Genomic DNA, 26738 nt, shown 5'->3' with positions numbered 1-26738 from the left:
GCCCAATAGGAAAAATAGAGGTAAAACCTTTAAAATCCTTCTCCGACCATCGGGATTAAGGGATTTTATCCTTATTTAGTGTGGAGCATCCTTGGGTGACGGTGACTCAATTTTGTATAATTGGTGGGTATGACCCCCGTAGGGGCATAGGGGTGGGGCTCTGTTTGAAGTTTGTTCTCTATATCTCAAGTACTGGATGGATCTTTCTGAAATTTCATATGTACTAACAGCACCTACCATGGAGTGCTATATCTTTACTTCATACCAATTACTTTAATTATATTCAGGTGAGCGATACAGGCCCTCTGGGCCTCTTGTTGTATATAGCACAGCCACAGGTACACACCTAAAACATTTTTAAACTATCAATATAATATGAAAAGGCATAAAATCGGCAAGTCGAGGAATAACAATTAAACACAAACTCTAATGAAATAAAGACCGACATAACAATAGGGAAGACCGGAGCAAGTTCTGCCAATTTTAGTTTGAAGAACCGGTGAGCTTATGTGATAGTGCGTTGTCCGTCAACTTCACACTCGTGAAACACTGAGCGGATTTCAACAAGATTTGGTGTGGAGCATCCTTGGGTGAAGGGGAAACAATTTGTATAAACGGTGGGTCCAGACCCCCAGGGGCCGGAGGGGCGGGCCCAATAGGGGGAATATAGCAAATTCTTCTTTTAAAACCTTCTTCTGAAGGAATGAAAGGATTTGGTGTGGAGCATCCTTGGGTGAAGATTTTTTTTTTTTATATTCCCTGGTAAACGGTAGGTCTGGCCTCCCAGGGCCTGAGGGGTGGGGCCAAATAGGTGTAATATAGCAAATTCTTTAAAATCCTTCTCGATCTTCTGTAGGAATGTAAGGGTTTGGTCCATATTTGGTGTTTAGCTTCCTTAGGTGAAGAAGAACCAATTTTGTATAAACGTTTAGTCTGGTCCCCTAGGGGCTTGAGGGGCGGGGCCCAATAGGGGAAATATAGCAAATTCTTTAAAATCCTTCTCGATCTTCTGTAGGAATGAAAGGAATTGGTCCATATTTGGTTTAGAGCATCCTTGTGCAAAGGGGACTCAATTTGTATAAATAGTTGGTGTGGAGCAGAAGTGCGGGGCCCAATAGGGGAAATAGAGGTAAAACCTTTAAAATCCTTCTTCTACCATAGGGATTATGGGATTTTATCCTTATTTAGTCTGGAGCATCCTTGGGCCAAGGGGAATCAATTTTGTATAAACAGTGATTGTGGCCCCCCTGGGGGCAGAGGGGCGGGGCCAAATAGGGGTAACATAGGAAATTCTTCATCTTCTGTAGGAATGATAGGATTTGGTCCATATTCGGTGTGGAGCATCCTTTGGTGAAGAGGAACCAATTTTGTATAAATGGTGCATCTGGCCCCCTAGGGGCCTGAGGGGCGGTGGCTAATAGGGGGAATATAGCAAATTCTTCTTTTAAATCCTTCTGCTTCTGTGAATAAAAGGAATTGGTCCATATTTGGTTTAGAGCATCCTTGGGCAAAGGGGACTCAATTTTGTATAAATGGTGGGTGTGACCCCCCCTGGGAGCAGAGGGGCGGGGCCCATGCAATAGTGGAAATAGAGATAAAACCTTTAAAATCCTTCTTCTACCATATGGATTAAGGGATTTTATCCTTACTTAGTCTGGAGCATCCTTGGGCAAAATGGACTCAATTGCATATAAACAGCGAGTGTGGCCCTCCTGGGGGCAGAGGGACGGCCCAATAGTGGAAACATTGACGCCATTTTCTTCCAGTCAAAGCTAAAGTAGATAATTGTTCTTGTGCGTAGCATATAGGATTGGTCGGGTGGCGCAGTTGATAGTGCGCTTTTCTTCACAAAGATTGGCGGATTCAATCCCGGTCACCTGTCTGACCACGCAGGTAATCTACAGAGACTCCAGCTTCCTCCCACATTAAGATTAAATCCTCTGCGTGCTTCCATCAGGGCACAAAAAGAATGACAGATAAGTTGGGGGGGGGGGGGGGGGGGTGAAACTGTTGGTACTTGCTATAGAAAAAAGTGCGTATTACATATTTGATGATTAGTCTAAGTAAATGTATAGAGATGTTAGTTAAAAAAGGAAAATTAAAAAAACATTGTAATACTTTGATGTAACTGAGATTGTCGTTATATCGATATGTAGTCTCAATTCCTGTTCCATCCTGAAACACCGGATTGAATTTCAAACTTTGTAACTGTCAACGAGGTATGACACTCACTGGTAAATGGTGCCAAATGATACACTTCCGGTTTCCCCACTGGTCGTCTACTTACGGACGAAAAAATTTAAAGGCAATGTGTAGCAAGAGGAAGCAACTCTGTTTACGCACGCATGTGTTACTATAAAGAGCTTTGTTTGGGCGCCAAAGGCTCTTATCATTACAAGACCACACTAGATCGTAGATGTCTATAAAGTTCTGAATCTGAATGTGTACATTGAAGGCACCAATACTGGTATTTAATCAAGGGAGGAGTGAGAGCTTTTAGGTAGTTTTAGTATTTAGAAAGAGAAGTCCAAAAAAATTCACAGATGGAGCACTAACAGAGGATTCTTTAAGTTGGTTTCAGTCTTGTATTGTTCTGATGAAGAAATAGTTTCTATAATAGTATTGTTGGTCTGCTGTTTTTAGCTCACCTGCCGGAAGGGCCGTGGTGTGGCCTCTGTTGTCCGTCTGTCGTTCATCTGTCTGGCTTGAACCTTTTACTTTAAAACAACTTCTTCTCAGTAATCAAAAGGCCTAGGATGATGATATTTGGCCAGTAGCATGCTGGGATGAAGGGCTACCAAGTTTGTTCAAATGAATGACCTTCATGAATTTTCAAGGTCACAGGGGTCCAATATGTTAAAATCTTATAACCACTTCTTCTGAATAACCAAAAGGCCTAGGATGATGATATTTAGCGAGTAACATGATGGGAAAAAGGGCTACCAAGTTTGTTCAAATAAATGACCTTGTCTTATGTTCAAGGTCACAGGGGTCAAATATGCTCAAAACCTTAAACAACTTTTTCTCAGTAATCAAAAGGCCTAGGATGATGATATTTGGCCGGTAGCATGCTGTCGTAAAGGGTACCAAGTTGTTCAAATGAATGACCCTGACTGATATTCAAGGTCACAGGGGTCAAATATGTTAAAAACCTTTAAAACAACTTCTTCTGATTAACCAAAATGCCCAGGGTGATGATATTGGGCCAGTAGCATGCTGGGATAAAGGGCTACCAAGTTTGTTCAAATAAATTACCTTCTTTCATAGTCAAGGTCACAGGGGTCAAATATGTTAAACACTTTAAGCAACTTCTGATGAATAACCAAAATGCCCAGGGTGATGCTATTTGGCCAGTAGCATGCTGGGATGAAGGGCTACTAAGTTTGTTCAAATGAATGACCTTCACCCATATTCCAGGTCACAGCTTTGATTACCTCCTTTAGGATTTGATTGTTTAATTAATAGAAGTATGTAGTTTTCTGTCGAACACTGAGAATATAATACAAAGAGGTATTGAACCTCGTGCCCCAGATCTTGAGCTGTTGTAGGTCTTTCTGCAGGATTATGTGAGCCTGGTACATGTATTTCCTGATGACTCTGTACAGCAGACAGTTGTCTGCAAATCTGGCAAGTCATTTATATGGCAGAGGAAGAGGATAATTAAGGGCCCAATACCGTTCCTTGTGGTACACTACAGTCTACATCAGTGTCTGTCGGCGTTTCTCCCTCGATTACTATGCGCATGGATCTATCACATAGAAATGATCGGATCCAGTGATGGAGTTTCCTGCGTATGCAGTAGGAGTAAAGTTTGTGAAGTAATTTGTCGTGCGAAACAGTATCAAAAGCTTTGGAAAAATGTAGTATGACTATATCTGTCTGGAGTCCTTTATCAAAAGATCATCTATAGTTATTGCCAGTTGGGTTTCACACGAATATCCAGTTCTAAATCCATGGTTTAAATTTGTTAAAAAGTTGGAAAATTGTTGTTATGCAGGGAGCAAGCTGGGGCGCACATTCCTTTAAAACTACATTCGGGACGTTGTCAGGGCCTGTTGCCTTAGCCATGTTGATGTTATTCAGAAGCTTTAGGACTCCTTCCTCTTTGGAACAAAACAGGATGTGTCAGGCATATAGTCCTAGTTGTCTCTCTGTGAAGACCGAGCTAAATTGCTCCACTAGCAATTCAGCCTTTGTTTTATTGTCACTCTTTCTTCAGTGGTGATGCTCCCATGTTGTCCTGTTTCCTGGATTTAACATAATTCCAGAATGGTTTGCTGTCGTTATTTGCTAACCCATCCTGTATTACCTCATTGACATATAGGTCCACTCTGCTTTCCTGAACTCTCTCTTACACTCTCGTTGGAATTATCTGTAATTATCCCACTGCCCTGTCTTCCACGCTTGGCTGTACAATTGTGTTTTCTGACGGAGCAAGTGTCAGAGGTGACGATTGAGCACCTTTGTTTGACGGTCCTCTATGTTACCTTCAATCTCCTCATGTAGAGATGATGTTAAAGTATGCCAGAGGGTATTGACGCTCATTTCATCTAAGTGTTGTTTTCTGATGGTGTTAGATATATCCGCACACTTTGCTTCAAGAGAATCCCAATTTGCTTTTCGGAATATAAACCTTTTCCTCAGTGTTGCGTGTTATAGAATGGCTTAGTATGAGAGTCCATCACAACGATAGCATGGTCTGATATACCAAGGACAGATGTTGAGCTCTTAACTAGGGATGGATTTGTCGTTAATATAAGGTCCAAAATGTTGTCCTGTCTTGTTGGCACTTTGTGCACTTGATTTAGATTAAAACATATGGAGAGGTCGACGAGTGCTTGATGGACAGCCCTAACATTTGGTGAGTTGAAGGAAAGGGATGGCCAATCAATGTTTGGACAATTAAAGTCCCAACACAGAATCACATCTTTCTTTGCAGTTATAAGTTTCATGGATTTTTCTAATTCCTCAAGATAAGTCATCTCCTTTGGGGCATATAAAATGAACCAATAAACAGTTCTTTATTTCCTTTCAGGTAAATTTTTATCCATTCAACCTCACATTTTGTGACATACTCCATTTGTTCTTCTGATATAATATCCTCATGGACCAACACAAATACTCCTCTACCAACGGAGCTTGATCCTTATCATTTTGGTATACCTTGTAGTGACTTGGAAAAATCTCGCTAGACTTAATTGCCTCTACAGATGGATTTTTACCAGGCTGAATTCCTCGTAGCCACGATTCTGTACCGCACATTATGTCTGGTGATTGATATTCAAGAGATGCAGTAGATTCCAATTTCTTGTCAGCGACACTCCTACAGTTTACATTCAATATACGAAGGTTTCACTTGGGTCGACATGTTATAGGCGGAACACTTGATTTAGTCAAGTAACGGTTATGCGATGATCTCATAGAGGATCGATCAATTCAATGAGTTTTGGCTGCTGGCTTTTAATTTTGCTGAACACGGAAGATGCCAAAGAGTGTGACGTGATTTCGAGTCTTGGATAACACTACCAAACAGTGTACCATTAACTGTCCATTAAAAACCCATGACCACATGCTATTAAAAACCCATTAATAAGCCATTAAAAGGTGCACATTAATGGCCATGAAATAACCATTAAAACGTGCCAGTTTTAATGGCCCATTAACTTTTTGAATCAATTAATGGGCAGTTTAATGGCCATTATCATAAGATAAGATAATGGCCATTACTATTTCACCACCCACCAAAGTGCAATGGCCATGAATTTTTAAACTGCAAAAACAATGAAAACCAATCATGGCCATTACATTTCTCATGGCCATGGGATTAGATAAACAGTGACATATATATTGTATTATATGCAAGAAACGCATATTAAGACAGGATACCTTGAATTGCACAATGATGTGTTATGCATGATGCATCATTTGACAAATTGACAAGACTATATATATATATATAGTTCTATTCAAGGAACCCTTTTTTAATCAAAGTGCTAGCAGAAGTACAAGCTACATGTTAAGGAAAACCAACTACAAACATATATGTACTGGTATATTTAGTTGCATAATTTAAAAAAAAATCTTTTTCAGTTGCATATGATTATAAGATCAACGTGACTGCATACATTGTACATGTACATGTTTATTGGTGGAGGAAACCAGAATAATTAAACTACCAAATGGAACTTGAAAATCCACTACATCCCAATTTTCAAGTAAACAGTTGCATTGTTCATAAATGACAATGTTGATTCAACATACAGCTGTCTGTCTGTTCCAGTATTAAATTCTCCAATTTGTATCGTTATACATGGACCTTTATAAAATTACAAAAACTAATTTATTCTACATACATGAAAAAAATATCCGTGGATATATATAACAAATATACAAACACACATTCATACTAGAGTGAGGGTACCTGATTTCGTACACTTTTGAAACAGATTTACCTTTTTTTTTTACCAATACATCTCCAAGAAGATCGAATCTACTTTAATTGACCTAAAAGATGTATACAATCTGCGATATATGCGGTAATGTGACGTCATATGCGTAGAAATTTACTGTGAGGGGATCTTTCTTTTACCATCATTTACTTACACATTTCGCGGCAGTTGGGGACGTGATTTCTTACACTCTACAAATGTGCTATTCTAAGTAAATAAAGCGAATATAAGTATATGTCGTATGAATTCAATATATTTCATTCAGATTTGTCGATTTTTATAGACCAGAAATGTTTTTTGAACAAATTATGATTTTTTTATAAAAAACATGTCCTTTGTTGGTGGTGACATCGACCCTTTTGTGGAAAAATATCAACTATATTGATAACTAACATATTCTAGTAGCAATTATTTCATTGGATGTTTTATAAAACAATTTCAATGCTCCAGAAGGTTTAACTTTGAGGCCAAAAACAAACAAATATTTTAGATTAGTTTCGAAATAATGGCTGTTCCCTACGATAGGTGCTGTCATTGAGAGGGTGTGTACGTTAAAAAAACGCCGTTTTTTATTATATTTGAGCTTCTTTTTGATATCTTCTTGATGCAAATAGTAAAATATTGTTTCATATAAATGATCTCAAAGTGATCACAAGAAAATTGGCTAGATTCTGTTTTAAATAATGCTTTAAAGTTACATTGGGCCCATTCTGCAGACGATAGCTCAGCTTTTATCTAGGATTTTGGGTTATTCTAGGTAAAAGGCTGCAATTTAGATAAAAATTCCAATCTATTGATCTCATATATTAACCAGTGCTTTATGTTGTTATTTTAAGATAGAAGTACTTTTTAGGTCACCTGAGCTTTAGCTCAAGTGACCTATTGCTATCCGTTTTCGTCCGTCGTCGTCCGTCGTCCGTTAACATTTTACATTTCAAACTTAAAGTCAAGTTCTGCTGGGCCGATTGAACTGAAAGTTGGTAGGAATGATCGCCTCATGGTCCTGACAAAGTGTTGTTATTTTTCGGGTCAATCAGAAATACAATTTGGCTGCCATGGCCGCTATTTTGCTACTAAGTTCTAATAGGCCGATCTCACTTAAAATTGGTCTAGGAATGATCAGCTCATGGTCCTGACAAAGTTAAGTTAACATTATACTATTTTTTACTCAAATTGGTACATATTTCAACAACAAAAATAAATACTGTAGACTCAGGTGACCGTTTAGGCCCATGGGCCTCTTGTTTAATATTGTACTTTACCCTACTCTGTGATATGTATGTACTGTAATATGCCTATTTTTACCTGAATAAATATTATTATTTTTTTTTTTAAGCTCGACTCGCTAGTTTCGTTTTGAAAACGAGGTTATTTGGGAAATTTATATTTAGCATCAATGAAGAAGGACGATAGCGGTGGTTTGCTGTTGGAGCAATTTTATTCCTCCATCGAAAGTGATCGTTTGAAAAATAGAAAATAAATATTTAATGTATGAAATCACGTCCTGTACGAAATCACGTACCCTTACTCTAACACGATAGAGTAAGCTTATAAACACTGAACGAGAAATTAGATAAATTCAACTTAATTTGACATGTCGTGTATGACAAATGTGCAATATTACTTCAATGTGTAACGACTAGAAGAAACATGTAACACATATTTGTCAATAGTTACCCTATTCGTTGCTGCAGATGTAAAAATCTTTCTATGTATATGGTGGTACCATGTGTTTCTAAAATGGTGTCTGCTAAAGCTCTGAGGCAATACTAAACTGCGGACGATAATGTCTGGAAAGGCGTATAAAATAATAACCTACTCAACCGGGTAGATAAATCTGGAAAATACCATATCGATGTACTTCACACATATTACAATTGCTGAGGTGAACTCAATACTTCATACTTATGTATTCTACAAATAAATCACTACTTAAAATAAATGTTCTTTTTTGTAACATGACACTCCCCACCCGATTGCAGGTGCAATCGCTATACAACTAAAATGTCACTGGGAATTTGTAAACTAAAGATACGACTTTCAATAGTTCAAGTAGAGTTAGATTCCACGTTTACCAATGGTGTCAAATAACTGGAAGCGTTTCACATATTAATTAAACATTGTTCACAGTTTGACAATTGTCACAAATCAACCACTGAGCAGCACAACTAGTTCAGAGATCGGTCTGGTGTATTTTGTGACCTGGCCGTCTTTTACTGTATATCCGTTTAATACCCTTTTTGCTAACCGCCCTAGCTTGAATTTGATGTGTTGTGAACAATTGTGTCCACAGATGTTTACAGAAAGAGAAATAAACATATGAAGGTTACATTGATTGTTAATTTCCCATTTTTTAGTGGGAACATTCCAGTATATCTCTTGGGTCTGGAGTTTTCACATTGCAGTTGATAAGATAGCCAAGAGCATGTTCTACTATAAATCCATTCATGCATAGATCTATCTTTTTAGGTCACCTGAGCTTTAGCTCAAGTGACCTATTGCTATCCGTTTTCGTCCGTCGTCGTCCGTCGTCTGTCGTCCATCGTCCGTTAACATTTTACATTTCAAACTTAAAGTCAAGTTCTGCTGGGCCGATTGAACTGAAAGTTGGTAGGAATGATCGCCTCATGGTCCTGACAAAGTGTTGTTATTTTTCGGGTCGATCAGAAATCCAATATGGCCGCCACGGCCGCCATTTTGAAAACCTATTTCAAACTTAAAGTCAAGTTCTGCTGGACCGATTGAACTGAAAGTTGGTAGGAATGATCGCCTCATGGTCCTGACAAAGTGTTGTTATTTTTCGGGTCGATCAGAAATCCAATATGGCCGCCACGGCCGCCATTTTGAAAACCTATTTCAAACTTAAAGTCAAGTTCTGCTGGACCGATTGAACTGAAAGTTGGTAGGAATGATCGCCTCATGGTCCTGACAAAGTGTTGTTATTTTTCGGGTCAATCTGAAATACAATTTGGCTGCCATGGCCGCTATTTTGCTACTAAATTCTAATAGGCTGATCTTAGTTAACATTATACTATTTTTTACTCAAATTGGTACATATTTCAACAAAAAAATAAAAATACTGTAGACTCAGGTGACCATTAAGGCCCATGGGCCTCTTGTTATAATAACCAATAATAGCTTCAACACAACCAAGGGTTTCCCAATTCCAGGCTGAAGACTCTCTTCTTATAAGTTGTTTAATTTTGGTCATTGCCATCATTTGACAGATCCATTTGACATGACCTCCTGTCACATGTGGAGTAGAAATAATAATGTGGAACACCTGATCTTATCTCTGGTTGTTATGGTTCATGTTGTCCTGTTTTTGTGTTTTGCCTTTTCTTTTATCTGTTGTCTTTTTGTCCTGTTGTTTTTTACTATTAAACCTTGGGCTCGATCACTGATTTACTGACTGTTTTTTCCTCTTAATTCAATTTCACAAGAGCCAAAAAAAACACCCACTAATTATGTACTTGCATTGGAGGAAATCATGTATCTGAAATAAATTATCAACTTCATAAAAGGTAACAACAAAATGTAATTTAGTTATTTAGAAATACACAAGTCTTTTTTTCTAACAAAATAATCTTATAACACAAAACTATCTATGTTGAATATCATGGTTGAATCAACATTTCTATTTACTTAACATAGCTTATAATTATTGTCCATTCATACTGTATGTATATAGCATGTATAATACACATTTCAAAACTTCAGATTTAAGTCATTGACGGCAACATAATTCTTTCATGGCCATTACATCTGTATTATGAAAAATTACTTTAATTCCAAATATTCATGACCATTACCTACAAGAACTGATACAGTTGCCTTGTTAATGGCCATGATTCCAAATAATCATGACCATTACCTACAAGAACTGATGCAGTTGCCTTGTTAATTGCCTTTAAATAAAATCACACATCTTGGCTTAATCAACTAGTGGCCATTAAACAAAAAAGGGAGGCAATTAATGACCATTATTAATATTTTTAATGACTTTTTAATTGGTATTTCCGTATATTTGCCAAAGTTAATGGGAATTCATTAATGACCATTAAAAATTTCAAATAGGAATTAATGGTGTGTTTTAGTGGGTCAATGGGTTTTTAATGGACTTTTAATGGATTACAGTTTAGTAGTGTAAGGTGTGTAATAGTTTCCAGTGTCTATATCATAGCTTCTAAAAGTAAAACTACTGACATTGATACTATCACATCTGCAACATAGCCATTGAACATTCGACCGCTGGAGTAGTTCTTAATCTCCAGCACAAAGTGCCATGCATGACCTATAAAGCCAAACATTAAAATCATCGCAACATATACCTTCACATGACCACGTAACTGGCATGTCGCACTGCCCACACGGGTAGATGCTGGCATTAATGTTACGAGGACCAGGGTTCAACTCGACGTCACGCGCTAGGATAGTTGCCAATGTATGCAATGACCAGTTGGGTTTTGGATGGTTGATGCATAGAAATATGTTCCTCTGCAGTTTGTAAAGCACAAATGATGAGTGGGTGAGGACTGGGTCATTAGTATGATCAACTTGCCTTGGTGCACAAATGTAGGTGCTGAGTGACAGAATGAAAATCATAACAAACATGGAGGCTGCCATCTTGGAATTTTGAACGAAGGGACAAGGTGGTGTGTTGGGGTTGGATACTTAAGCGTTTACCGGGTGGAAACACTACATGATGGCAAACATTAGTACACTGGGGTTAAAATTAATGTACTATGCGACGTAATTTTAGCTACAAATGTGCTCTAGAATGTCTCTTTACAGGTAAAAAACTCTTTTCTTTTGGTGAAAGCTTCCATATTCCTCTAGCGCATGCTCTCTCTCAGAAGTTTAAGGCCAGACAGAAAATAGTGTGTTTCCTGTAACTTGTTGGGGAGGGTACGTAATCAATTTCATTTTAAGAAATAACTTTATATGGGTTATATAGGAGAGTGATCTTGACTTTAACCGTGCTTCTTTGAAAATTAACTAAAAATCTTTTGGGTTAGACACTGAAAAATCAGGTAAGGTTAGGGTTACCGGAAACAAAATATTATATAGTTCTATCTTAGGTTTGGGTTGGATCAGTTCTCTATCTGCTGTAGAACGTAAAGTATAATTAGATGGAGGATGGACAAATAAATTCTTGAGGTATTTAGGTGTTAATCCATTAATTGATTTATATATCAGTACAGCTTTGTGATAATTCACCCTTTTATTAATTTCTAGCCTCTGTAGTTTCAAAAAGTGGTTTAGATGGTGCATCTGATGGTTCACTGAGGAAGATTCGTGCTGGTATTTTTTGTAATTTTAGCACTCTATCTAAGTTTTGTTTGGAACAATTTCCCCATATAGTTATACAGTAATCCAGTAGTGGCAAAATATAAGCATTATAGTACAGTATTCTGGTATTCTGAGGCAAATACTTCCTTATTTGAATAAGCAATGCTAACTTGGCTCCTAAAAGTTTGTGGCTTGAGACATTTTCAATAGGGATATTATTTATTTTGAAATTTAAGCAAGTGATTTCATATTTCATTCTAACATGGCTTTAGTTTTGTTTTCATTTAGCAGCATTTTGTTTTGTTCACACCATTTTTCTACATTATATAGGTCTTCAGCAAGTTTTGACTGTATAACTTGTAAATTAGGTCCAGAAACATGAAGTGTGGTGTCATCAGCAAAAAGATAACTTGCGATGATTGAGTATTAAAAGGGAGATCATTTATGAAAATTATAAAAAGTAATGGCCCTAGGACAGAACCTGGGACACCATTTTTAACATGCTATGCTTGATTTGGCACTTCCTATGCACACTTGTTGGCTTCTTTGCCTTAGATACGAGGTGAACCAACTGATGGAGCTTTCATCAAAGTTGTGAGGGCAGTTTGACAGGAGTGACCTGGACGGAAACCTGATTGTGCCTGGTTTAGGAGATCATTATTATTTAGATAGGTGTACAGTTGTTTTGCATCATGTCGTTCAAGTAATTTTGACAATGTTGGTAAAATTGATATGGGTCTATAATTTCCAGGGTCATTCGATCTTTGAACCATGTTTATAAATTGGTGTTACTTTTGCACATTTAAAGTGATTAGGATATACATTACTTGTAATACTTAAGTTGATAATATGCATAACTGATCTGGTGATAACTGGTACTGATATTTTTAAGAGACGAGGTCCAATGCCATCAAGTCCAGCTGCTTTGTTGGTGTTAAGAGATATTAATGCTTCATACACATCTAATTCTGATATGGGTTTCAAATTAAAAGGAGATCCATTTAATCTTATGGTATCGAAAAAGTACTCTTCGGGATTAGAGGTGTTTTCATTTATGCCTAACTTTTCTGAAAGTTCACTAAAGAATTGATTGAAAGTATTCACTATATCGGTTGTAGATGTTACTGTTTTGTTTTCAAATTGTAGTTGTGATGGTGGTGATATAGACTTTTTAGATTTCAGTTCATTCAAATACTTCCAAACCTGACTTGAAGTTTTGTTTTCTTCAATAGCTTGCTTATAAAAAGACTCTTTTGCTTTTGATATTAAACATGTAACTTTGTTTCTCCATAGTCGATAATTTGTCCAGTCTTTATTTCTATGATAAGAATCTCTCAGATGCCGGGCTTCATTGATTTCTGTTGTTAACCAACTTGGTTTTAATTGCTGCTTAACACGTTTTGTTTTTATGGGAGCATGCCTGTCTATAACTTTATTAAATAAGTGATACCATTTGTCAAGAGCTGTGTTAGGGTCAAGTTCGTACATTAAGTCATTAAAAGGTTCCCTTACAAGTTCATTTAGAAAGTGTTCCTCATTAAACTTCTTAAAATCTCTGTATATCATTTCAATATGGCTACTCTTTTTTGGAAGCTGGACTGATTGTCTAGTAACACATATTGGATAATGCTCACTGAAGGCATAATTTGGAACTTGAAATTCATATAGATTTTCTGGCCTGTTAGTATAAATGTGGTCAATTAATGTTTCTGAGGTTTCTGTGATTCTAGTAGCTTTAGATATAACTTGCTCAAAGTGATATAATTCAAAACAGTGTAACCATCTTTGTGGAGGTGATTTCAAATAATCTATGTTCAGGTCACCTGCAATAATTATTTCACTATTTTTGAAATCAGTGGCTTGCATCAGCTCTTTCTCAAAATGATCAATCCAGTCACTGTTAGAACTTGGAGGTCTATATACAGAGCATAGCAAGATAGGATTAGAGCAGGGAAGATCTATTTGGAGCCAATATTATACTTTCCACCTCACTGAATTCTAGATCTTTGCGTCTCTGGAATTTGATTTAATTTGATATATAAACCATGACACCTCCTCCTTTTTATCCAATTTGATCTCTTCTTTCAAACTCAAAACCATTGATGTGTAGGCAATCACCATCATCAGTTTCCGAAAGAAATGTTTCACGAATACCTAGAATATCTACGGATCGTTTCTCCTGCAAAGTTAGTTTCAGATCTTCTAGTTTAGGTTTCAGGTGTTGCAGATTTAGATTGGCTTTTCTTAAGCCGTTCTTTACAAGTCCAAATGTAGTCTCATCATTATGATTATTACTCAGGGGAACTGAATATGGATTTGAAATAGGTTCACTAGATTTGTAGCATTAGTTCTCACACACATCTTGATTTTCAGTTGTGACAGTAGAAGATATTTGGTTATGATCAGGACATGATGAATGATGAGACTGTTGTAATTAATATGAGCCATTAGTATCATAGTTGAAAGCAGGATGAGTGATTTTATCGCTATTAAGTATTATAGATAATACAAAGCATGTAAAAGTTAGATAAAAGTAAAATGATGTATACTTATCAACATCAGACAAAACATAAGAATCTATATGTACTTGTGTGGCCTCAAGGGAAACTTTCATATGGTTATCTAATGTCAAAATACATTTACAACATGTACAGTGATCATTTTGACAAGTGTCACATATCTTGATTGTGTGAAGAATGTCAAATATGTTTCTTTTGGCAAAGTTCAAGGAGGAATCACTATGTATCCGAGTGATGGCTTTGTCTTCTTTGCCACCCCTTCATTGATATAGTTTACAAAATTTCTCCCTGTGTCCATATTTGCCACAGTCATGGCAGAGCACATCTTTGCCATGTCTGCATGCTCTGGTAATGTGGTTTGGTTCACCACAATAACCACAGTATTGTTCCTTTTCTTGTGTGAAATGGGAATTGCCTCCATGATATGATTCATTGGGTGCTGGTTTGTGAAAGTTAAAGCTGCTTGTTCTCTTTACCTGCTTGAGAATATGTATATACTCATTGATGTTCCTCAATAACACACCAGTCCCTGTGTTTGTATGGTGAATCCTATCCCTGTGGAAGTGTGTTTTGCTGGTTATATTAATTAAAAGTTGCCTGATGAACTGAATGCTGTTTGCTTCACACAGATCCTCTAGTAGGTGATTTAGGGGCACGACCTCCACTTCCATTCGTGGTGGTATCCCTGACACATGTATGTCAGCATGGCTCTGATGCATCGGCATGGACAGGAGATGATCATAGTCTGTTTCAATATTGTGCAGACTGTGTCCACTACTAAGGTCATTTCCTCCTACAAGAATAATAATGTCCTTGTACTGGTTTAGGTCCAATACTTGTACAGGGTTTGTAATGGTAGATATTTGGGCTCCTCTCAGTGTCCTTATATCTGTGTTTTAAATGCCACGTGTCTGTATTCCTTTTAACAGTGATGAACCAATTATCAGTGTTGTGTTTTTTGACCTGTAGCTCTCCTTTTTCCAGGAAGCAGTTTCCTCCGTGCATTGTTGATCCTGCACGTTAAAGGTCTCATTAGGAGCTAAGTCCTCTGTACTGGACACATCACTGACTGTAAGTGAAGGTGATGTTTTGAATATCTACAAGTCCTCTAAGATAATTTTAAGGAGGTTTTTAAAATGTGTAAAAAACGTTAATGTGAAATCTAAGTCCTTAATACCTAGAAAAGCTAAAATTGGTCTCTAGCATACCTAGAATAGCTAAAATTGGCCACTAGCATATCTAGAATAGCTAAAATTGGCATGTAGCATGCATAGAATAGCTAAAATTGGCCTCTAGCATGCTGGGATAAATTAATTTTACCAACTATGAAAAGGTATTAGTAAAATACGAAAGCTAACCGAGATCTAAAGGCCCTGGGTGAAGGGTTAATGATATTTAATCTATGATGTTAGCTTTCCGGCTATCAAGTTTGTTGAAATGAATTGTATTTGATAATTGGGTGCACTACAAGAGGTGTTTGCTAACTGTATTAAATAAGAGGTGAGCAATACTGGCCATTGGGCCTCATTTTGTTTCAATGGCTCTTAAAACCTGAGTACCTGGTAACCTTAGTTAATGATAATTTTAAAAAACATCATAAAAACCATAGGGTCTAGAGCCATGACACTAATGCTGGTTATGTAGAACAGTAGTGCAAATATTTTTTCTAATATTAAAACTGCGCCAAGATTAAAGGCAAACTTTGAGTGGTGGTTTGGATTAAAGGCAAACACAGGCTATATAATGGGTAAAAAAATCTTTAAATATCTCAAGTTCAGTAAGACCAGGCCAATGGTCATGATGTTTAGCCAGTAGGTTTTTTGGATGGAGTACTGTTGGTTCCTCACATAAATGACCTTGACCTATTTCCTGGATAAAAATATATTGCTTTGATTGCTCAAATATCCAGGTGAGTGATACAGGCCCTTTCGATCTCTTGTATTTTCAGATTACTGGAAGAAGCCTATATAAAGAAGGACCCTTTTTCTTCTGATTGTGGAATTATCACACTTGGCTCTCACTGTCACCATTGTAAGCTGTCTGTCTGTTGCTCAACGGTAGGTAAACTAACAATATGAAGGAAATAGTATAATTTTAGTAAAATATTAAGTGGATTGATAAGTAATAGTTCAAGTGAGATTAAGTGAGATGAGATGGTGTGTGTGTGGGGGGGTGGGGGCAAGTGGTTGAGTCGTCTGATATTCTGCTACCACGAGCCCTCAACCACTGGGTCGCTGGTTCAAGACCTAATCGGGGCAGTCACCGAGAACTGCGGCTTTCCATCACCACCAAAACCTGGCATGTCCTTAAATGACCAAAGCTGTTAATAGGATGTAAATCGCAAACAAACCAAAGAAATGGTGGGGTGGGGGCTGAGTATAAAAGGTTTCGTGCGATGGATTGAGTTGTTCGATAACAGTTCAATAATTTTCAATAACTTTGTAATTTATATATGTAACTATTCAAACTTTGTTGTTTTTATTTCATGCCCTACCACAAAGTAGTTTGGGGCATATGGTGTTATGAGTTTCCAATGTATATTAACAGTTTTTGGCAGTGGTACAGAGACTTCTTAAGTTGTCAAAGTGTGATACTACTTAGTCTGGTCTGAGGATTAAAGTTCAATCATTCAGAAAACACATACCTTTTATTGATGTTACAGTACTATGTTTATAATCGTACTTAATGCTCGATAAATGTCTAGTAAATACAGTTATTATATAATAACAATACAATTTATATCATCTATAATAAAACAATTGCACCATTTCAAAACACAAGTTACACAACAGCTTATCACCCTATTTTATTACACACACTTAGTGAAATTAAATTAAACTTTTGTTTTTCCCGCTTTTTCAGAGTTGTAGCATATTTTACACAAAAAGATTCTGCCTTGATTGTGTTGAGAAGAACATAAACGAGCTTCCCATGGAAATCCGACAGGTAAGTCACCAGTAGATCTGAGAACGATTTATCATACTTACATTTCTTGTATTAAGACTATTGGGTGTAAACTATAATGATTTACACCTTATAAAACTACTTAATAATGTCAACCATAGATGATCCTTTTCTTACTCCTATATATATATTTAAAAAATATATGATGACGTCATATAACCAACGGTGATAAATAAACATCAATCCGCCTGAAGAAGCCCTAGAAGGCAGAAAGGCCTAGCTGACGATCTGAAAGATTTATGTTTTTATTTTATGTTTTCCTTCCCAAGGACTTATTTATTATATATATATCCACAGCAAGAAAAATACCTAATCCAATGACCCTTGGTCAGTAGACACGCTCTGTGGGCAAATGAAAACTAATGTCTACTTATGATAAGTCTTATCCAATGGATCAGTGCTAAATTTCTTTTAAATATTACTATATTCACTGCATACTGTATAAGTACTCAGCAAATAAGCAATGGACTCATAAAGAGCTGTTTTCTGTTAAAAGACCATAATATTATGAAGGATAATTTTGTGAAATATACCTGTGTGTATAGGATATATTTTGCACCGAGATATATTATACAAATGGGCAAGTACTTGTTTATATCCACTTGCCTGAAAGCCCAGTGCTTTTAAAAACTTTGTTGTTACCCTGATATATGTCACCAAACACTAAATCAAACACAAGGGGTTTAATAAGATGGTTGGTAATGCAGCTATTGCCACAGGTTTTACTGTAGGTTCAATTCCTGCACGCATCAGTTGTTGTTGTGTCCCTTGTTATCTGGACTGACTAAATACACCCCTCACAAACAAAGTTTGAGAGGGTATATATGAATCACTCTGTCCGTCCTTCTGTTCATGAACCTCAAGCGCAACACCTCCTAAACTGTTTTTTATTTTTTCATAGCTTGGCACAGTGAAAGGTAAGGAGGCACGGTAGTCCAGTGGTAGGACGCCGAGCTCGTGACCGAAGGGTTGCGGGTTCGCGCCACGGCACGGCAATGTGTTGTATCTTTGAGTAAGATACTTTACTCCGCTTGTTCCAGTCTACTCAGCTGTAAATGAGTACGTGGTTGGGCAGTGCTAGAATTGTTGAATGCTAGCTGTTAGCGCCGAAATGGCAGCCCCGGCTGTATGCTCCCCAGGGAGTTGAGAAATTTATTGGCTGGTTGCAAAGGCCCTATAACAACGAATAATAATTTGTGAACCGCTTTGAGACGACCTACGAACTAGGTTGTGATAAAGCGGTATATAAGAACCTCCAATTATTACTATTATTATTATTAAATCATCTGCAGATGTGCATGAAGAAATGAATTGGCAATTCAACTATTTTTTTCTGGAGTCATGGCCCTTTAAACTTTAATTTCTACTCCAGAAACTTTGTAAATATAACTCCTCCTAACCATTTGTTGAATATTTTTGTAACTTGGCACTGGGAAAGAACACCATATGTAGATGTGCATGAAGGAGAGATTTGTGATCTGGTTATTATATCTTTTGCAAACAAATTTTGAATACATAGATAAAATGAAATGTCTCACAGCTTGTCTAGTCTAGATTTAATAGGCTTGCAAATCTAAATAAATCGAAACAGTTATATTTAGGTATTTGTGCATGAAACAGACATTTAATTTCAGAAAGGAGCAGCATTTAGGTGTGTGAATAAAAACATTGTAAATTTACTGAACAAGACAGTAATTATGTGATATTTTTGAACTGATGACATTGAATTAAAACTACCCTGAATCTAAGTGAAACATTTTTTTAGGTTGTAGTGAAGGGAAGCAACTCTTGCATTACTATAGAACTGTCCTATTTTGGAACTTCAACAAGAGTTATTGCTCTTTGTACTGCACATATTGTTTCTTCAAAGCTTAAGGCTGAATAAAAAGACAGTCTGATTTGGACATCCTGGCTTAATTATTCAAACCTTAATGATTTGATATATTGTTTTTCTTGAAATTTTAAAACTTACAGAAAACAAAATTTCAAAGCATACAGTCTACATTATGACTGTCATCACGCTGTTATTTGTAAGGTTTGTGTTAAGATAACATTTTACTATAGCCTTACCTGTCCTCAGGGGGCGGGGATGGGGGGACTACAGGTTTGCACTCCGTCCGTCCTTCCGTACAAATTCTGTAAATAGTTACAGTTACAATATGGTTCCCATAGAATGGAGGGTTAACAGTTACAAGACTGCATCTTACGGCTTAAGTTTTACTTGGTTGTCCCCGTGGAATGGGGGGCTAATCATGGATGATATATTGGTCAATTTTCCTCTCCAGATTTGGCTTTATCTTCCCCTATTTCAGTTTAAAATTTCCACACTTGTAACCAAATACTACCACAAAAGTATCTGTCTTGGTTCCATTTTGTTTTTCTTTTCCGTCAGTTCCACGACAGAGTGATTTATTTCATTTTCCCTGTGTTCATGTGAATCGTTAATGCTACTGTTTACAGCTAGCCCTGTTTATAGTATACAATGTCTTAACAGTCACACAAACATGAATTTATTCTAATGCCTATCCAGTGGTCAATTTGAAGCGTCTATAATAAATAACCCTCACTGGACAGGTCAGACATGCACCTACAGCACATAGTTTACCTATTTCGAAAAAAGGGTACTAACTTTCATTTCCTGCATTTATACCTGCTTATAAATACAAATTTACAGCTTACGCCTTTATTTTTACGTGGTGGTCCTCGTGGAATGGGGGGCTTATAGTTACAAGTCTACAGCTTACGCCTTAAGCTTTACGTGGCGGTCCCTGTGGAATGGGGGCTTAAGGACTTCCCACCCTTCGTAAAACACATGTTTTTCTTGTCGTATTTTCGTGTCGTCATTTCCGTATTGCGAATCGGTCATTCCTTTAACGTAGTGTAAATTATAGTAACACCAGGTAAACAATGGTACATGTGCATGATGATAATATGTCAACACCCGTTATCGAGACTTAACTTGGAAATGTGCAATCACACGTTCTTCATAAATAAAGCTTATGATACAAAGACATTAATTAACTCACGGGAAAACACTGACATTAGATCAGACGACTTCAAGAAGGTCGTATATGAGGCGCATGGAATTCAGACTGATGCATTTTGTTTTCTAACCTCACCTGTACATATGTGCACGTGCTAATAGTAGTGGTCGCTACGACTTTTGTTGTCGAGCGAGTTACGCTCTGTCAGATAAATCATTTCACAAATGCAGAGCTATTGTAATATCAAGATAATATCCCTATAAAATGCAAGTGCATGTGCTTGCACTTGGTAAAGGCATACCATGCGATAGCCTATGGTTACATATGCACATGACATGTAAATATACAATGCGTATGCAGGCAATGAAATTATGTTCAAAGTGTACATGATTGAGAGTAATTTTGTTCCATAAAAGAACAGTAAATTGACAATTTAATATAGTAATTTAATTGAATTCCATCGTTTTTGGTATAGTAAAGAAAATAACTGTCACTGTATAAATTATATCCCTCTGCAAAAAGTTCCGATTTTTTTAAAGGTAGACAACTCTCATCAGGATTTGAATTAATGAAAAATAAATTAATTATAAAGACTTTGTGTGTATTTGGTTCAATTTATCACTCTTTTTGTATGAAACTATGTGTCCTATTTGCCTTTAGCTTATTAGCTCACCTGGTCCGAAGGACCAAGGTGAGCTTATGCCATACCGTGGCGTCCGTCGTCCGCCCGTCGTCCGTACGTCAACAATTTCTTTAAACGACTTCTTCTTTCTAACCACTGGTTGGAATTAAACTAAATTTGACTGGAAGCATCCCTAGGTGGTGGAGATTCAAAATTATACAAATAATGGGGCTGACCCCCCAGGGGGCTGAGGGGCGGGGCCAAAAGGGGTCAATTTGCCCATATTGCTTTAAGCGACTTCTTCTCTGGAACTAAGAAGTGGATATCAACCATATTTGACTGGAAGCATCCCTAGGTGGTGGTGATTCAAAATTGTACAAATGGTGGGGCTGACTCCCCAGGGGGCTAAGGGGCGGGGCCAAAAGGGGGCAATTTGGCTATATTGCTACAAACGACTTCTTCTGTAGAACTGTGCACTGGATATCAATCATATTTGATCAAAAGCATTCCTGGGAGGCAGGGATTTAAAATTGTACAAATGGTGTGGCTGACCCCCCAGGGGGCTGAGGGGCAGGGCCAAAAAGGGTATTTGGCTATACTGCTTTAAGTGACTTCTTCTCTGGAACTAAGTGATGGATATCAACCTTATTTGACTGGAAGCATCTCTAGGTGGTGGAGATTCAAAATTGTACAAACGGTTGGGCTGACCCCCCAGGGGGCTGAGGGGCGGGGCCAAAAGGGGGCAATTTGGTTATATTGCTATAAATGACTTCTTCTGCAGAACTATGCCATGGATATTGATCATATTTGGTCGGAAGTATTCATGGGAGGCAGGGATTCAAAATTGTACAAATGGTGGGGCTGACCCCCCGGGCTAAGGGGTGGGGCCAATAAAATGTATTACTTGGAAATGGTTGAGATCCCCACCATATAACCATATATACAATTGCTGAGTATAAAGAGAAGAATGCACATTTGCTTCCAGGATGTCCCTAGGGTCTGGCCCCACCCTTGGAGACATAGTCCCTGGGCCATAACTTTAAAACGGTTGAGATCCCCACCCCAAAACTATATATACAAATGCTGGGCATAAAGAGACGAATGCAATCATGATATCAGAATAGACCCTGGGGTCTGACCGAACCCCTAGGGACCTAGTTTCTTAGTCACAGCTTGGAAACAGTTGAGAGCCCCACCCTATAACCGTATATATACAATTGCTGAGTATAAAGAGATGATTGCACATATGCTTCCAGGTTGGCCTTGGGGACTGCCCCACCCTTGGAGACTTAACCCCTGGGTCATAACTTTGAAATGGTTAATATCCCCACCCCAAAACTATATATACAATTGTTGGGCATAAAGAGACGAATGCAGTCATGACATTAGAATTGATCCCAGGGTCTGCCCCACCCTTGCAGACTTGGCCCCTGGGTCATAACTTTGAAACGGTTGAGATCCCCACCCCAAAACTATATATACAAATGCTTGGCAAAAAGAGACAAATGCAGTCACGATATTAGAATCGATCCTGGGGTCTGGCCACAACTCTAGGGACCTAGTTTCTGAGTCAAAGCTTGGAAACAGTTGAGATCCCCACCCCATAACCATACATAAAATTGCTGGGCATGAAAAATCTAATATAGCTATGCTACAAGGATTGACCTTGGGGTCTGGCATATTCCCTTGATCTCATTTGGAGAATATTTTGCCATGATTGCTTAGGTATCCATGTGAGCGATACAGGCCCTCTGGGCCTCTTGTATATAATAACTTGCATCCATACAATTTCCTCCTTAAAGTTCCAAGTGTCCAGCTTAAGGCTTTAGTTTTACGTGGTTTACCTTGATGAAGTTTTGGGATGTTACTTGTACATGTACCATTTAAGTAACATGTCTACATCTTATACTAGTTACAGTTGTATTTTTACACCATTGCGGGGAAAACATGTCTCCAAAGGTTTTCTAGTTCTTAAGAATATGAATGGATAGGTTAAATAATAAGGTTTAAGGAACACAGGGTATTCTAGTAATGGCAGTTCGAGTAATGAGAGTTTAATTAACAAAGAATACAGAAGAACACTGTAGGGATCAAGCAAACACTTTGAGGAATCGGGGTACTTGAGTAATGAGAGTGTGGGGTTTCACTGTATATGTAATTTCATGTGTCTTTTTAGCTCTGTAAACATTAGTCTGTAGAGCAGTGCATCAAAATTCTTGTTAATGTCTGCTTAACTATGAATCAGATTGAAGGTAATTGATCAACTGGTTTCTATTAAGTTTAGGTCGTATTGTTTAGAGGATTTGGATTGGTAATTTTATAATGTAAAAAAACAAAGGAATACTAATAAGTTTGTGTTTGTGTAAATTCAGCTAGCAGTATGTCTTCAAGAACAGGAAGAAGGCATTTCAAAGATTTCACAGTTTATAGAAAATATCACAGTTGTAGGCATGGTAACAAGATTTCATCGTCCAATATTCAGTTCTTATGGGGCATGTTATATGGTGCACTTGTGAAAAATAAGAATAATTCCAAATTGTGAAATACAAATCACTGTCATTTAGCGAAAAACCACTAACAATGCCCTTTTTACCTCACCTGGCCCGAAGGACGTTCGTCGTCCGTCCGTCCGTCGTCAACATTTCACTTTAAACAACTTCTTCTCAGTAACCAAAAGGCCTAGGGTGATGATATTTTCCCAGAAGCATGCTTGGATGAAGGGCTACCAAGTTTGTTCAAATAAATGACCTTGACTTATATTCAAGGTCACAGGGGTCAAATACGTTTAAAACCTTTACACAACTTCTTCTGAATAACCAAGAGGCCTAAGGTGATGATATTTGGCCAGTAGCATGCTGTGATGAAGGGCTAACAAATTTGTTCAAATGAATTACCTTGACCAACTTTCAGAGTCACATGTGTCAAATGTCTTTAAATCTTCAAACAACTTCTTCTGAATAACCAAAAGGCCCAGGGTACTGATATTTGGCATGTAGCAATCAGGGCTACCAAATTTGTTCAAATGAATTACCTTTACCAACTTTCAGAGTCACATGTGTCAAATGTCTTTAAATCTTCAAACAACTTCTTCTGAATAACCAAAAGGCCCAGGGTACTGATATTTGGCATGTAGCAATCAGGGCTACCAAATTTGTTCAAATGAATTACCTTTACCAACTTTCAGAGTCACATGTGTCAAATCTCTTAAAATCTTCAAACAACTTCTTCTGAATAACCAAAAGGCCCAGGGTACTGATATTTGGCATGTAGCAATCAGGGCTACCAAATTTGTTCAAATGAATTACCTTGACCAACTTTCATAGTCACATGTGTCAAATGTCTTAAAATCTTCAAACAATTTCTTCTGAATAACCAAAAGGCCCAGGGTACTGATATTTGGCATGTAGCAATCAGGGCTACCAAATTTGTTCAAATGAATTACCTTGACCAACTTTCAGAGTCACATGTGTCAAATGTCTTAAAATCTTCAAACAACTTCTTCTGAATAACCAAAAGGCCCAGGGTACTGATATTTGGCATGTAGCAATCAGGGCTACCAAATTTGTTCAAATGAATGACCTTGACCCACTTTCAACCTAATGTCATTGTTTGACATTCAAGGTCACACTGATATTCTGCCTCTAGCTGTATTTTAGTCCACTTTTAAGATTACAAGTGTGAGATTAATACCAGGTGAGTGATGCAGGCCCATTGGGCCTCTTGTTAAATCTGGCTCAGCAGGTACTATGTTGTTTTGTAAATGTGCTGCTGAGTTGGCAGTGTTTGTGACAATTGTTAAGGAAGATTTCTCCTTCGCAGTTAACTACCAGCACAGACTGGCTATGCAACAATATGGAAATGGTTTTTCTAACTCTGAGCATTCTAATATTTTTTTCTAGAGACAAGGTATTTTCATGTGTGCTAATATTCATATATAATGGGATCTTGATATTTGACAAAACTCTTTAATTTTAGAGTAAGTGCACTTACTGGTAGGAATGTTATCTCTGACAAAACATAACATGCACAACAGCAGAACAATAGATCCGATATAAGGTACATGTGAATCCGATATATGTGAAGCCGATATAAGGTACATGTGAAGCCAATATAAGGTACATGTGAAGCCAATATAAGGTACATGTGAAGCCGATATAAGGTACATTTGAAGCTGATATAAAGTACATGTGAAGCCGATATAAGGTACATTTGAAGCTGATATAAGGTACATGTGAAGCCTATATAAGGTACATGTGAAGCCGATATAAGGTACATTTGAAGCTGATATAAAGTACATGTGAAGCCGATATAAGGTACATTTGAAGCTGATATAAAGTACATGTGAAGCCGATATAAGGTACATTTGAAGCCGATACCCAAAACAGATCTTTCTGCATATGCTTTATGAATGACCTCCTGGAAGTAATTTGGTTCCATGTCATTGTTTTGTGAGAAGTGTTTTCTTGTATCAGAAGCTATATACCTATTGTGCTTGAAATGATTAGCTCACTTAATTGCTCATATGAGCTATCGTCATCTGTCTTTGTCTGTCATGCATCTTCCTCAGAAGCATGCATTGAGCTGATAGACATCAAACTTGGTAAAACTGTTCCTTATGAAATCCCCAACAAGTATTCCTATGTTTTGTACTGTACAGGGACCGCCGTGGTTAAGACGTCAGACATTCTGCAACCACTAGCATGTAGCTCTCCACCACAGGTTGGTGGTTTTCCTCCGGGTACTCTGGCTTTCCTCCACTTTCAAAACCTAGCATGTCCTTAAAGGGACATCACGTGAAGAGCCATATTTTTTTTAATGAATTTATGTATTGTATGCACTTCCACTTATGTTACCTCGCTATTCCCATATACATAGTCCGTTCCAAATGTCCAGTTTGACCACTTGAATTGTTCGGGAAAGCCCTGCTAAAAATAGCGCCGATAACATCACCTGACTAGGCAGTAAACACAAGTGATCTGAGCGAGATGAAACGGTTTCCAGAGGGGCCCCCAGAGAGGGGCCTTCAGGCAACTGCAACTTTTCTTACCGCGCTATGAAACCAAGTAATATGATTTCTAAGTCCGTATTCAAACTTATTGAACAGTAATCATTCATCATCAGAAGTTAATCGCAAGCTTGCCAATATTCAGAATTTAAATTTATTTAACTTTAAACATATTTGTTGCCAATAAAATTGAACAAGGGATGGGGCACAATTTATCACAGCCTTCTCCCGTCATACATTTACAATTAAATGTCAACAATGATAATAGGCATAAACATAAGTAGATATTTATAAATATATATTGAATTTAGTACCGGAATGTGACCGGTACAGATGGTACGGGGCTAAACACCTTCCCTACACCAAAGGACAAACCTTTCTGATTTTTAGGTCACCTGAGCTTTAGCTCAAGTGACCTATTGCTATCCGTTTTCGTCCGTCGTCGTCCGTCGTCCGTCGTCCGTCGTACGTCGTCCGTCGTCCGTCGTCCGTCGTCCGTCGTCCGTTAACATTTTACATTTCAAACTTAAAGTCAAGTTCTGCTGGGCCGATTGAACTGAAAGTTGATAGGAATGATCGCCTCATGGTCCTGACAAAGTGTTGTTATTTTTCGGGTCGATCAGAAATCCAATATGGCCGCCACGGCCGCCATTTTGAAAACCTATTTCAAACTTAAAGTCAAGTTCTGCTGGACCGATTGAACTGAAAGTTGGTAGGAATGATCGCCTCATGGTCCTGACAAAGTGTTGTTATTTTTCGGGTCGATCAGAAATCCAATATGGCCGCCACGGCCGCCATTTTGAAAACCTATTTCAAACTTAAAGTCAAGTTCTGCTGGACCGATTGAACTGAAAGTTGGTAGGAATGATCGCCTCATGGTCCTGACAAAGTGTTGTTATTTTT

General features: G+C 37.7%; 1 protein-coding gene across 2 annotated transcripts in view; it reads left to right on the top strand.

Moving 5' to 3' along the window:
- The window catches only part of LOC110462419 (cysteine-rich DPF motif domain-containing protein 1-like), a 91353-nt gene that overhangs the window by 12444 nt on the left and 52171 nt on the right, over positions 1-26738 (top strand). Inside the window, exons 2-4 of one of the 2 annotated variants that reach the window (XM_021516367.1) lie at positions 16209-16317; positions 17123-17206; positions 18126-18141. In XM_021516367.1, the coding sequence (XP_021372042.1) occupies positions 16209-16317; positions 17123-17206; positions 18126-18141 (209 nt within the window). The remainder of the gene's footprint in view (positions 1-16208; positions 16318-17122; positions 17207-18125; positions 18142-26738) is intronic. The other variant, XM_021516366.1, reaches the window with a different exon arrangement.

The sequence above is a fragment of the Mizuhopecten yessoensis genome, unplaced genomic scaffold, assembly GCF_002113885.1.
Source record: "Mizuhopecten yessoensis strain PY_sf001 unplaced genomic scaffold, ASM211388v2 scaffold10795, whole genome shotgun sequence".
NCBI lineage: Eukaryota > Metazoa > Mollusca > Bivalvia > Pectinida > Pectinidae > Mizuhopecten > Mizuhopecten yessoensis.
This window is presented reverse-complemented; position numbering and strand designations above follow the sequence as displayed.